Source organism: Triticum aestivum, chromosome 4B (genome assembly GCF_018294505.1).
Source record: "Triticum aestivum cultivar Chinese Spring chromosome 4B, IWGSC CS RefSeq v2.1, whole genome shotgun sequence".
Taxonomy (NCBI): domain Eukaryota; kingdom Viridiplantae; phylum Streptophyta; class Magnoliopsida; order Poales; family Poaceae; genus Triticum; species Triticum aestivum.
In genome coordinates this window covers 15,117,665-15,131,119 of record NC_057804.1, presented here as the reverse complement: position 1 = coordinate 15,131,119, position 13,455 = coordinate 15,117,665, and the positions used below count along the sequence as shown (strand labels likewise).

Sequence of the window (13,455 nt, the reverse complement as noted above, 5' to 3'; positions counted from 1 at the left end):
ATTTGTTTAGCTGGTTCGGCTTAAGCGTATCCGTCCTTCCGTAGCTCCACGCACATGCCGCTGCATAGGGCACATGGGAGGGTGGTCGCTGAGGGGGAAGATACCCACCCACAATCAAGCAGATGATTGCGCTATCTATCTAGTCCGATGTACTAGTAGATATCTTGGTTCGGTACTGGCGGGGTAGAGTATGTTTATGGCGATGTAGGATGTGACTGGTTTCTGGCCGATCGGGGTGCTCCAGGGGGAGTAGAGAGAGGATGGGGTGCGAGAGAGGAAGAGGTAGAGGATGAAAGCGTCTGACTGGAATGAAACATGTCGTTCTTGCTTGATGCTAGGATAAGGGAAGAGGAGAGTGATGCGTGTGGCACGTGTGTTAGAGCATCTTCAACAGACGGTTCATATGTGAAAATACCTAACTTTTGGATCTTCGTGAGCATAAAACGCTGGTTAAACAGACGGTCTATATGTAAAAAAAAAATGGACCACCGCCTCCCGGAGATGTAAAATCGAAAACTTCATGATGCAAATTTACATCACGAGATACAAGTGATGTAAAATCGCGGCCGCCCGCCAAACGACCAACCACCACTTCATTCCCCTTCCGCCTCGCGCCCGCCCGCCCGCGACCGAGCACCAGCTGCCGAAAGTCGTCGTCGCCGTCGCCGTCGCTGTCGCCGCCACTGCCCTCCGCCGCCCTAGCCCGCGTCGCCTCCCCCGCCGGAGGGCGTCTCGCAGCCGCCCCGGCGCCGCCGTTTCAGGGTGCAGCCGCGGCTGGAATCGCCGACTCCGGCGGTCCGGCAGCCCATATAGCTCCGCTCCGCCGGCCGCCGTGCTCCCTTCTCCTCTGCGTCGTCGTGCTCCCTTCTCCTCTACGCCGTCGTGCTCCCTTCTCCTCTGCGCCGCCGTCCGCAGCAGTGACCAATCTAACCGCCGGCCATCTTCTTCCACCCCACGCACAAGGTGTTCGACGGAATTCCCAAGGTAAAAAAACAGCGAAACTTGATGATTTAAATTGGGATTGGATAGTATGTTTGACTGTGGTTGTCTGCAATGTAGATGAGCTCGGTTGACTCCTCATTCGTGGACGACTCATCGCCGGACGAGGAATTTGATTTGCGTGAAGAAGAGGACATTGCTATGCGAGTGGCCATGGACAAGGGGGAGAAGCCAAAGCACGGTGGTTCCATCTATGGCCGTGCGTTCATTCGGAGAGAACAGATTGATGCACACAAACAGTTGATGCTTTGGATCACCACCTGTTTTCCCGGAGAATTACTTTCGACGCCGTTTCAGAATGTCGAAAGACTCGTTCATCCACATTTGCAATTCAGTGAAGCAGCACAATCCAGCCTTCGAGCAGAGAAGGAACTGTGCTTGATTGCTTTCCATAGTATTGAACAGAAGGTCACTGCCGCTTTGCGCGTGATGGCATATGGTGTTCCGGCAGATTACATTGATGACAACTTGGCGATGGCAGAGAGCACTGCTATCTTCTATGTCGAGCAATTTGCAATGACTATGGTAGAAGTGTTTGGTCCATAGTACTTGAGAGAACCCAATGCCCGGGACACTTTTGGAGATGAACAAAGCTCAAGGGTTTCCAGGTATGCTCGGGTCTGTGGATCGCATGCATTGGAAATGGAAGAATTGCCCAAAAGCATGGCATGGACATTTCAAGAGTCGTGGGAAGGATGCCACAATCATTCTTGAGGCAGTTGCCGATCATGAAACATGGATTTGGCATGCATATTTTGGGATGCCTGGATCTTGCAACGACATCAACGTGCTCGACTGGTCACCTCTGTTTGCCAAGTTAGCAAATGGAGAAGCACCACCAGTGACCTTCGAAGCAAATGACCGCACATATAACTATGGGTACTATCTTGCAGATGGGATCTACCCAAGGTGGAGTACATTTGTCAAGTCGGTTGCAAAACCCAAAGGTAAGAAAGAACTCATCTTTCACAATGCACAAGCGGCCGCTAGAAAAAATGTTGAGAGGGCTTTCGGGATTTTGCAATCTCAGTTTGCTATTGTGCGAGGACCATCTAGATTCTGGGATCAAAAGATCCTTTGGTACATCATGACTGCTTGCGTGATTATGCATAATATGATCATTGAGAATGAGCGTGGAAAACATTTAGATTACAACTTCTATCACTTGATGGGCATTCCTGTTAACCCCATGCAAAAAGAACAGCGCATCAGACGTTTCATGAAGGTGTACAACAAGATTAGAGACACCGATGTGCATGATCAACTCCAGAAATATTTGATGGAAGAGCATTGGAAATGTGGCGAAAGAGCCGCATAGACTCATGATTTGTTTGTGAAAAACTATATTGTATTGTGCAAAACTATGTTGTATTTGTGTTGCATCTGATCTCGTGGATTTGAAGAACTATGTAATAATTTGGTATCGTGGACATGTATAATTTTTTATGTTGTTTTTAGATGTTTTTTTTGCAATATGTGCGGATGTACAGTGGCTGAACAGCAGCCGTGTGGCCGCCGGCCGGTTTTGTATCTTCGTTTTGGACCATCTATTGGAGTTGCTCTTTTTTTTAATCTCCGTTTTGGACCATCTATTGGAGTCGAACGTTTTTCGGAGATGTAAAAAACACTTTTTGGTGCTCCAAATTTGGACCATCACCGGTTTGGACCATCAAAATATACATCATGTATTGGAGATGCTCTTAAGCATAGAAACCGGCGGTTGACGTTGACGTTGTTATCCCGGTTGAGTGTGATTACTTCCCCAAACACCCTTCCCCACCCCTCCCCAATCGAAGATGGAAGAGTCGAGCAAACACAAATCAATTTGGTAAGAATGTAGATTGGGTGAATCTCCTCATATCCCCAAAGAATCGGAGTGTTTGGGTTGACGAGGAAAGAGATATCAAGCTATTAGGGTTAGGGAATGGTGGAGCTAAGCTTGGGAAATATAAGGGTTGAAGGTGGAAGAAGGGGGGGGGGGTTATACCTCACATGGCAAAGAGAGTCGTTGCCCGTGAGAAATCTAGGCACTCGGACCAAACAGGGGTTACATACCTGGGATTGTCAGGCACCAGGACTACACAGAGGCAGATTAGCAGGGAGCATCAGGTACCCAAGGGTCCAAGACCTTGGGCATACGGACTAGCCAGAGGGTTATGCCCCTACTCTGGGCACCCGGGGGTCCAGGGACCCCGGGCACCCAGGTCACTTGGTGGTGGGTTGTTGCTCTATGATGACCCCGGACACCCGGAGGTCCATGACCTCGGACATCCTGCTGAGACCACATTAACCTTGGTGAAAACCCTTCCTTTGGCGAACGGGTTTAGAACGTCGTGAGACAGTTCGGTTCCTATCTACTGTTGGTGTTAAAGGGAGAACTACGAGGAGCCAGCCCTAGTACGAGAGGACTGGGCTGGGTCAACCTATGGTGTACCGGTTGTTATGCGAATAGCAGCGCTGGGCAGCTAAGTTGGTATGGAAGAACTGCTACACCGCAGGAAATCCTTCTCTATACAAGTTCTCGTATGAGGTTTTTGAACTGAACTTCGATAGGCGAGAGGTGTAAGCACCGCAAGGTGTGAAGCGATCTCGTACTAAACGAATGGAAATTGACAACAATAAAAAAACATAACTTAGAAAGAGAGGTTCTAAAAGGTAAAATGACTGGAAATCCTAAAAAAGCGCCCTTTGACTCAAAATCAAATTTGTGCTAGTGGTTCGAATCCACAACAGAACAATGAATGAACTGAATGAATGTGGGCGGTCCCCAGACGACAAGTGTGTGATCAGAAGCCTTGCCTTTAGTTGTTTATACAAGAACGAATTAATCAAGTTTCTACTAAAACAGAACTATATAACCAGTCCGTCCAGTTAAGCATTGGGGAGCTGATAGGTTGAACGGAGTGGTGTCAGAGCTCTAAAGTGGCTCTAAATATCCATTTCTTTGATTTTCCTGTGTGCTTTTTAGGCGGCTATCTATATTAGCCAGGAAGCACTTACATTTGAGACCGGGCACTTCGTCATCAGGTGGAAAAGAATGAACGGACATTTATGATCTTTTGTATTCGATTCGGATCTCTATTCAATGTATTTTCAATACCCTAACCTCCAAAAGATGAGACCCTCACGATACCCAATAGTACCAGCCAAACCAAGCTAGTACACCATCCAACCAGAATAAAACAAAAGGAAAAGAAATAGAACATATCTCCTTAGATAAATATCTCATCTATCAAAATCAAGCAAGAATCGAACCGCTAGCTTTTTGTGGCCATGGGAACCGGCTGGGCCACCTCAAACCCCCTTTTATTCTAAAAAAGGGATAGACACTTCTTGGATAAACGGAATGGAATTTCTCGAATTTCACACATGAGATCATCCTCAACAAGGCTTTGTGGGCTGCTGTTATGTTAGGTGTTTATGAATCTAATTGGAAGTGGACTTAGACCCGATGGATTGGGATATATAAGCTTCTTCTTCCAACTGGATTGAGTCATAGTGCAACCTTACTTCATGCTGGATCTGGATCGCAATATCAAGTTGCTTTCCTGCAGCACCTACATGGCCACATTTGCACTAACTTTGTTCACTGCTTGGTTTGACTGAGTTGTCCAAGAAAAAGAAAAGATGAATGCGTTTAAAATCTATGAGTTGCCTTAGTAAGGAAGTTCCTCCTTTTCGCTATAGAAATGATCTTTAAGACAACCTATCCATTTCGGTTTTGAAGAAGACATGCATGTAGCCTAGTGGTTGCAGCGACCTTAGCACAGCAGGTCGCAACTCCTTGTGGGAGCAGATTTAAATAGGCCCGGGCAAAAATGTGTGGAATAAAAGGCTGTTGTTGCTCTACAATAAATAGTAAAAAAACATTCCTTTGATGGCATTTTGCGAAAGCAACATGTGTATGATTTGAAATGAGTTTCCCAACTCCCTTGTTATAGCAACCCCTATTTTTTTTGCGAATAAGCAACCCCCTCTTTATAGTATGGCTTCTTCTATGACTCAAAGTAAACCCAAAACCCCTCCAAGTTTAGCATGTCAGTCTCCACACGCCAGCGACCGACATCTGTGAGTTTGATGACGAGCTTGGAAGGAGAGATTACATAGTTCGAGCTGGTCCAATCCACCACAATCTATCTGTCGGTCACGACATAATCGTCACCTCCTAGATGGCACCACACATATTTTTTCTTTCTTTGAAATACACCAAGAATGAACACTTAATTTCCTTGGATTACTATATTAGCATAGAGTAAACCATAATACAAAGGAACATCCGATGGTTCGTCAAAATGCATGCTTTCTATGCAAGTTTCCATGTTGAAATGACGCAGGCCTCATTCAGTTTGGAGGATTTTCATAGGAACAAGGATTCCAGAGGAAAATTTCCTATAGATGCATTCGGTTTGTAGGGAATGCATAACATGAATTTCATAGGAATATTATTCATTTCCTATGTTTTTGAAGGAAACTACACATCCATTCAGAACTCATTCTGCGCGTAGGAACGAGCCAAGTCAATTCCTTAGGATGGCAAGTGTCATCCTATCGAATTCCTATACTATTCCTAAGTCCTGTTTTGGTTTTCTCCAAACCAAACGAGCCCTAAGCATTCAATCTTAAATGTTCGGCCCATGATTGACGGCCCTATCTATATGAATTCCCTATATGATGCTTTGTGCGTCAAAGAATCGGTAAAATGCACACGAACGAACGAACGGACAACAAACTAGGCCGGCCATTATCTAACTTTAGCCTACTGTTTTTTTGCATGTTTTTCTTCTGGTTTTGGGAACCTTCTAGATGGTTCCTGGACCGGTTCTTCCCGCTGGTTTCTTTTACTGTTTTTGCTTCTTTCAATTTTTTATTTATTTCTGTTTATTTTTATTTATATATATATATATATATTCGTGATTTCAAAAAATGTTCAAAATCTTCCAATTTTTAGAATTTAAAAAATGTTCATTTGTTAAAAAAATTGTTCAGAATTGTTTCAAAAATAATTTCCCCAACAATGTCTCTAGAATTTCAACTTTTATTTTTTTACATAAATTCACAATTTCAAAAATGATCAAAATCTTCAAATTTTGTTTCTTTTTAGAATCTCATTTAAAAAAATACTTTTCCCAAAATGAGGTGAAGATTCTAAGATATTGTTTAAAAGTTTCCAAAAATGTTTATAATTTCTAAAAAAAAATTATTCACATTTTAGAGAAGAAAACCAGAATTTGAAAAATTGTTCACTTTTTAGGAATATGTTTGTAGTCTTTAAAATGTTTAGAATTTTTAAAAAACTCACGTTTACAAAATGTATTCGTGTTTTTTTTAAAAAAAACCAGGACGTTCTAAATTTAGTTTAATTTTTGTGTTTTCAAAAACTGTTTGGAACTTGAAATTTTGTTCAATTTTTCCAAAAAATGTTCATGGTTTTTCAAAAAAATGTTCAAATAATTCGAAAATTGCAACTTGCCGTAGTATCATGCTATAGTACGTACGACGCTATGATACAGGTCCTACAGCTGCTAGCGGCCTGGCCGAGTCGGATCGGTCTATGAGCCGCAACCAGCGGCATGAGCTCCCCTATCTATCTGTGTATGTGTGGAGTTGAGGTCATGGAATCGTGGGCTTTAGATGAGGATAGAGTTGGAAAGTTGGGCTGAAGCTAAACTAGCCCTGTTGAACAGAAGAGGTTTTTCCTCTCTGGGAGCAGAAGAACACAAAACAAAACGGTAACACTTCACTGCTCCTTTCAGAAAAGTAAGAACGGTAACACTTCTCCCACAACTTATTGCAATCATTTAAAAAAAAAGCTTATTGCATCGTTCGTCAGTGAACAATAGAATAATTTTTTCTGTTCTAAGAATACATTTTCAGCTCACAAACAGATGGCCATCAAGGGAAATGCGCACGAACTCCGTGTTACAGTATATGTGGATTGTACTAGTCCTTTCCATCAGTTCAGACTTTTGGTTATGTTAGCTAGTGCAAGAAGCTTTACACTCCCTACGGCTAAACTAACCTATTCCCTCCGTTCCAAAATAGATGACTTAACTTTATACTAATTTTATAATAATTATAAAGTTAGTACAAAGTTGAGTCATTTATTTTGAAACGAAGGAGTACGAAGATGCGCGCCTCTGAGGACAAATCTTCCAACAGAGTACGTAGTGCTATAAGAAAATTGCACAACTTGGAGTAGGAGCAGAAGTACTATGAGAGCGCATGATGGATGGATGGTGGGTTTCAGTCAGTGCTCTGCCTTTGGCACAAGAGAAGAGAGAAGGCCTTCCTTGACAAACATGATGAAGAAAGAAAGAGACATGCAAGTGCTCTGAATCCTGCTGGAAAGGGAGCCAAAAGGATAGGAAATGGGCGTGAACTGCTGCAAATGCAAATCCCAATAAATGTGAGTAGTGGTTCAGGTGAGGTCATGTAAAGTGGCCAATCTAGCTTGTCCTCTTGCATCTCCTCCTTCCTTCACGAGCACCTGTGTGTCACCCTCGTCATGTCATTCATCTGTTTGTTTACAGTTCATCTCCAACAGGCGCGCCAAAAGACGCGCACGCGGGGTAAAATTGTTTTTTAGTGCGCGCGGCCTGGTTTCGTGCGCTTCAGCGGTGGCGGCAAACTAGCGCGCGGAAAGCGTTTGCGCGCTCGGGAGAAAGCGGCAGCTGGCGCGGTAGATTTGGCGTGCCGCTTCGCGCGAGCCTATAAAATTCGGCGCTCGCCACGCGCTCAACCACACTGCCACGCACCCTCCCCTTGCCACCTCGCCGCTTCCAGTCTTTCTCGTCGCTTTCCCCGCCACCACCGCGCCGCCGGGGTTCTTTGGGCTACCGCGGTGTCCGCGAGCGCCCCAACGGCTGGTACTCCGCCGAGATCCGGTCCGGCGACGTACGGCTCGTCCTCGGCTCGTTCCGGACCACGCAGGAGGTGGCTTGAGCGTACGACGCGGCGGCGTGGCGCTTGGAGAGACCCCCGTCGCAGATGAACTTTCGGGACGTCTTGACGCGCGAGCAGGCGCAGCGCGTCGCCCCTCCGCCTCGTCTCATCATGGACCAGGACCGTGTGGAGCATGTTCGGCTGCAGCGCCGCCTCCTCGTCGCCGAGAAGGACGAGCGAGCCATGGCGGAGTGGCGCCGCCACCACCCGGAGGACGTCGCCGTCGAGAACGCCTTCTGGGCAGAGAGGACGGCAAGGCGCCGCGTGGAGCGTGCTGACAGGCGTCGGCGCAAGGCACTGGCCTTATCGCAGTGCGATATCGTCGAGAACGGCGGGCAGTCGATCTTCTCCCCCAACGATCTGCGTTGGGATGACATGTGGCTCGATACCTCGGACAACACCACCGAGGATGATGATGGTGATGATGATGACGGCTGGGAGTCACCGTAGTTTTTCTCAGTTGCACTATAGTTTTTTCTACCTAGTTGCACCATAGTTCTATCTATCTATGCTTTGGAACTATGTAAAATATCTTTGTGTCTTTTTTATCTATGCTATGAACTATGTACCTTTTTTATCTATGCAAAGTTATTAAAAAAACGTTTGTGCGAGAGCGCGCGCGCTGCATTTTAGTGCGGCCGCTGGAGCCAGCGCAGCGCGCCGTAAACCAGAATTTGGCGCGCCGCGCATTCGGCGCCTCTTGGAGATGTTGTTATTTGTCGCAGCTTTAGTGATTGGAGGGGGTAAGTTTCTCTCCTTGACGGTTCCGGTTGATTCAAGTTGATGGATGCAACCTGCATCTGCCCAGTTGATCGCTGCATCTTCAGGGCCCGGCATATCATGAGCATCCTCGTCTAGTCCCCATGATCATGATTCCCAACACTGTAAATTAAATTAACAACTACTATCATCCATCTCCCTCCACCTAGAGATATTGCAAGAGAAGCTCACGAGACTTCTAGAATCTTTCCCCGTTCACAACTGATGATGCAATGGCGACTCACATTCAAAACTACGTACAGTGACAAGACGCCATGCCCACCCTGAAAAAGAAGGGAATCTTTCCCCCATTTTCCAAAGCGCGCGCATCGGCCCTCTGTGGATTGATTGGTGGCAATTTTTGGGCCTCTGACGTGATACCTTCTTGCTCAACTTGCGTCAAGATTAAAAAAAAGGCATCGGTCATTCCAGTTTTACTGCGGTGCTCCAGTTGCCCATTGGCCATTGGGTTGCCTGCTGGGCAAAGACTTCTGCAGAATTTCAGTGCAGCTAGCTAGCTACAGTTAGCATGCATTGTTTCAGACTTCCCAGTGCAGCTAGCTACTGTTAGCATGCATCGTTTCAGACTTTCAGTGCAGCTAGCTTTTTTTTTTTGAGACAATTCAGTGCAGCTAGCTGATGTACAGTAGTACCACCCTGATTCCAGGGCCAGGCTAGCCTGCCTCTGCCGAGTGCGGGCTTTCAGAGGCCGAGCATCAGGCAGGCCGGTATCCTGGCCATTGGAATGGGCTTGGGATCTGGAATCCCGCCAGGCTGGTTGGCAGGTTTGTGTCGGCTCGTGTCAGCCTATGCATCCAAATACGGTCCAGGATACACCTATGGGCGTACATGTTTGGCCCATCGGCCTGCTTCTGCCCCTCTCCTTATCCTCGCCGTGGGGTTGCGCCGGCCACCTCTCGTCTGCTCATGGCGCCGCCACACCCAACCTCCGCTCCAACGCTGCGCCTGTGAGGCGACGGCTGGAGCGCTTGTCCTCTTCCACTACGGCGGCCAAAGTGCCAAACCACCCGGATCCGGTGTCATCTTCCACTCCGGCGGCCAGATCAGTTCGAGTTTGGGCAACACGAGATCTTCCGAGGACGCGGTCCTCGTCCACGGATCTGGCCGTGAGAAATCATTTTCTTCATTGTTTCCGTCGGTGAGGCCGGATCACGACCTGTAATTGTGCTTTTCTCCTAGTTGTTCATTTGTTCCAGATTTGCATGTTTTTGGTTATTTTTTGATTTTGTTCCTTTTATTCCTTTGGTAATGCTGATCTGGCTGGTTTCGCCGGGGTGCACGTGTGCATCAAAGCTACCGGCGGCAGTTCGTTTTGGTTGAGAGGGCGTGCTTTCCAAGTGAATAATCTGAACTATAGCGCCTCTTACTAATTTTCCTCTTAGCTATTTGGGTTAGTCTCTGACCATAGCTCAGTCTAGTGAATATTTTTTTGGTCCTAGATTCTGAAATCCTGATGAACTATGTGCCACTGAATTTAGGATAAATTAGAGTTCAGATCAGACACACACATTATGATTTAGAGTTCATGCTGTTTGGGTTGATTTGGATTTGTAAACAGAGTTGCTCTAGTTGTTTGGCTCCAGGTTAGCAGAGAGCTGATGCATGTGACAAGAGGGATTACTTATAATGGGCTTGGATTTCGTCGATGGTTGTGTTGTACATTCCTGGATTTTTTTTTACTGTTTTTATGGGCAATTTATTGTATTGGTCGGTTGAACTGTTGTTTGATTTCCTCTACACTTGTAGCAAGCAGCTTTTTTAGATCAAGGAAGTAGCAAGCAGCTTGGTTCTGGTTATGAATAATCTTTGGTACAAAAACTGATATGTGGTGTGCTTCTAGTTAAAGAAAAAAATGGTTTAGTGTTTTTGGTGTTGTCTTTGTGTTGGTTTGACACACCAGGAAGCAAGATTGTTTTGTTCTGTTTCAGCTTATTTAGCTGCAAGCTAATGGTTTAGGTGCTTACGTATCTCATTGACTTTAATTGTTTGGCATTGTGATTGCTGCATTATTTGTCGGTTAACAGATGCTGTTATTGATAGCTAGCTTGGTTATGTACAAGTTGTGCTGCTGCAGCTCATGCCCCTGGCAACCAAGGATCTTGCTGCGTGAAGAGCTTTTCCCTGTTCGTGTTGTTGCAGCACTTGTGTACAAGTGCTACTTCATGTAGCCTCAAATCGTGTAACTCTATTTTTATCAGGATGTGATGCCGATGTGAACCATGTACACCTATCTATCTTCTGATTGCATTAGAGGAGATAAGTTGATTGTCTAATGTAAGGTGTGCCGCATGTTTGGTCCTAACGAGTTTTAAAAGAAATGTTTACATTGTAAACAGTTTCATTATGCTCAAAATTGGCTAGTGAGAGCATTTTATTCATTTGCCAACTGCGACAATCTATGATATAAAATGGGAAAAATGTTAACGAGTAAACAAAAGCCTCTTTTATTTTTTGCGTTCAAACAAAAGCCTTTTCCAGCAGTGATCTGGGATGGTGGCAAACTTTGTAAGTACTACAAGTCCAAATGATGCTTGTGAGCTTAACCAAGGCTGGCTAATGATAATCAAACTACCACGTCCTCTGGCCAACAAACCTCCACGTCTGCACGGTAGAACTGGTGACGCCGGATTTCTGCTTTGTGTGCAGCTGGAGCCGGTCAAGGTACAGGTTTTGCGCTCGCTGCACTGGCACATTACTAGCCTGCTTCGAGTAGGGTAGGACAGTGGGCAGGGAGCTATTGAGCTAGCAAGATTCCATGCCCAATGCTCCACCTTTCTTCCTGAATACACGCGCCTGCCACCGATACAAGGGGACATGAGCCGAGAATACCGGACAAGCACGGATCCCTAGCGCACATGAATGGACAGGATAAAGTCCTGCCTGATGCTCGGCCTCCATTTGCATTTTCCGGCCTCTGCCTGCCTTGTATGGAATCTCACTGGTTACCACAGTTAGGCCAACTCCACCGCGCGACCCCAAACGGACGTCCGGATTGGGCTGAATCTGTCCCTTTGGGGCGTCGATGGGTACGCCCGTGTCCGGCTGTGTTCATTGGGTCGTGCGTGCGTCCACCGCGCGGCCGCACCCCAAATCGTGTCCAGGGTGGACGAGATTAAAAATAATAATTAAATAACTAAAAAAGCAAATAAACGCATTTAAAAAAACATAAAACATATATATGGGTTGGCCACAAAACGGCCCAGTTTCAACGGCCACTTAAAAAGCCCAGATTCATAATTAACATAATAAGAAAATAAAAAAAACTCGCCCCGCGCGCTCTTGCCGCGCCCGTCGGTGCTGTGGCCGTCACCGTCTTCACTGGCCGCGGTCAGTGTCGTCGTCGTCACTGACGAGGTCGACGTACTCCGACGGCGTCCAGAGGTGGGCCGGCGGTGCGTGGTGGACGGGGGCGGGCTGGACGGCCGGAGGTGCCTGCACCACCTCCTCACGCGGCGACGCCTCCCGCTCCGGAGTGGGGCACCAGTTCACGCCCAGGTCGGCGGCCATCTCCGGGGCAGTGCACGACCAGCCCCACCCCTGGCCCAGGAGCTTCTCGAACGCGGGCGGGTCCTCCTCCATCGGCTCCTCCGCGGCGGCCGCCGTGAAGGCCGCCAGCTGCAGCTCCGGGAAGGCGACGTCCCCGGCGGCAGAGAGGGCCATGGCCTCCTCCAGGCCGTCCCACTGCCGCTCGTCGTGCGTGTTCATGGAGTCGTCCATGACACGCTGCAGGAGACGGGCCTCCTCTTCCGCTGTCATGCGAGGAGGGGGAGGGGGCGACGGAGACGGGGAAGGCGACGGCGTGGGCGTCATGCCGCGCACCCGCGTACGCCCGCGTGGCTCTGCACGTGGCCTCCGCGGCCCCAACACGGTGCCGGCGAAGTAGGACGCGCGCCGCACGTCGTGCTCGTCCTGGAGCCATGTGTCCCAGAGCGGCGAGTCGGGGGCGTACCTGTGGTCGTAGTACAGGTCGTCGGGGAGAAGGCGGTGGCGGCGGTTGATCTCATCGCGCCGTACACGGCTGGTCGCCGGCACTGGCGGGATGGGGACCCGGTCCGCGGAGAGGTGCCACCCGTTGGGGAGGTGGGCGTCGCTCCACGGGACCGGCGTCCTCGTCTCCCAGTACCTCCGGCACACGTCCGCGCAGATGTACTGCCGGTCGCGCTCGCCGGAGGGCCGAGGGGCAATGGTGAAGGGGGCCGACGCGGGGGCTCGACGGGAGGAGCGCGGCGGAGATGCGGGCTCCTCCTTCTTCACGGAGCCGCGGCGGCGCCCCGAGGAGGAGCCGGCCTCGCGGTCGTGCTTGCCCTTGCCGTTCCAGAAGCCCATGGCGAGGCGGGCGGCCAGCGAGCTCGAGGAGGAGGCGGGCTAGGGTTTCTGCGCTGTCGGGATTTGAGGAGGCCGCTGGGTGGCGTGGGGCAGTGTGGACGACGACCCGTCCACGCTTCCCACTTAAAGAAGGACGGCGACCGCTCGACGAGCGGATGGCAGGTGGGGCCGTCCGTTCATGCGCATTGATGTGGGTGGGTGGGAGGTAGGTGGCCGCCTGCCATGCGGCCCCGAAGCGGACGAGGCGCGCGTCCTTTTGGTGTCCGCCACGAGCCAAACCCGGCGCAAGTTTGCGCTCGAAATGGGTCAGCCCGGACACAAAACGGACAGGATGGGTCCGGGCCGTCACGCGCTGGGCCGCCTCCTTTGTCCCTTTTGCCTCAAACGGACAGGGCCGGACAGGATGGG

The 13,455-nt window shown here is 48.7% G+C and overlaps 1 protein-coding gene across 1 annotated transcript; it reads left to right on the top strand.

Annotated features, from left to right (window-relative positions):
• The first annotated feature begins 9,431 nt into the window (after positions 1 to 9,431).
• LOC123090608 (uncharacterized) lies at positions 9,432 to 11,074 on the top strand. The gene is made up of 2 exons (XM_044511924.1): positions 9,432 to 9,859; positions 10,746 to 11,074. Exons 1-2 carry the CDS (start codon positions 9,446 to 9,448, stop codon positions 10,887 to 10,889), a joined length of 558 nt encoding a protein of 185 aa, XP_044367859.1. The 5' UTR covers positions 9,432 to 9,445; the 3' UTR covers positions 10,890 to 11,074.
• The last annotated feature ends 2,381 nt before the right edge of the window (positions 11,075 to 13,455 follow it).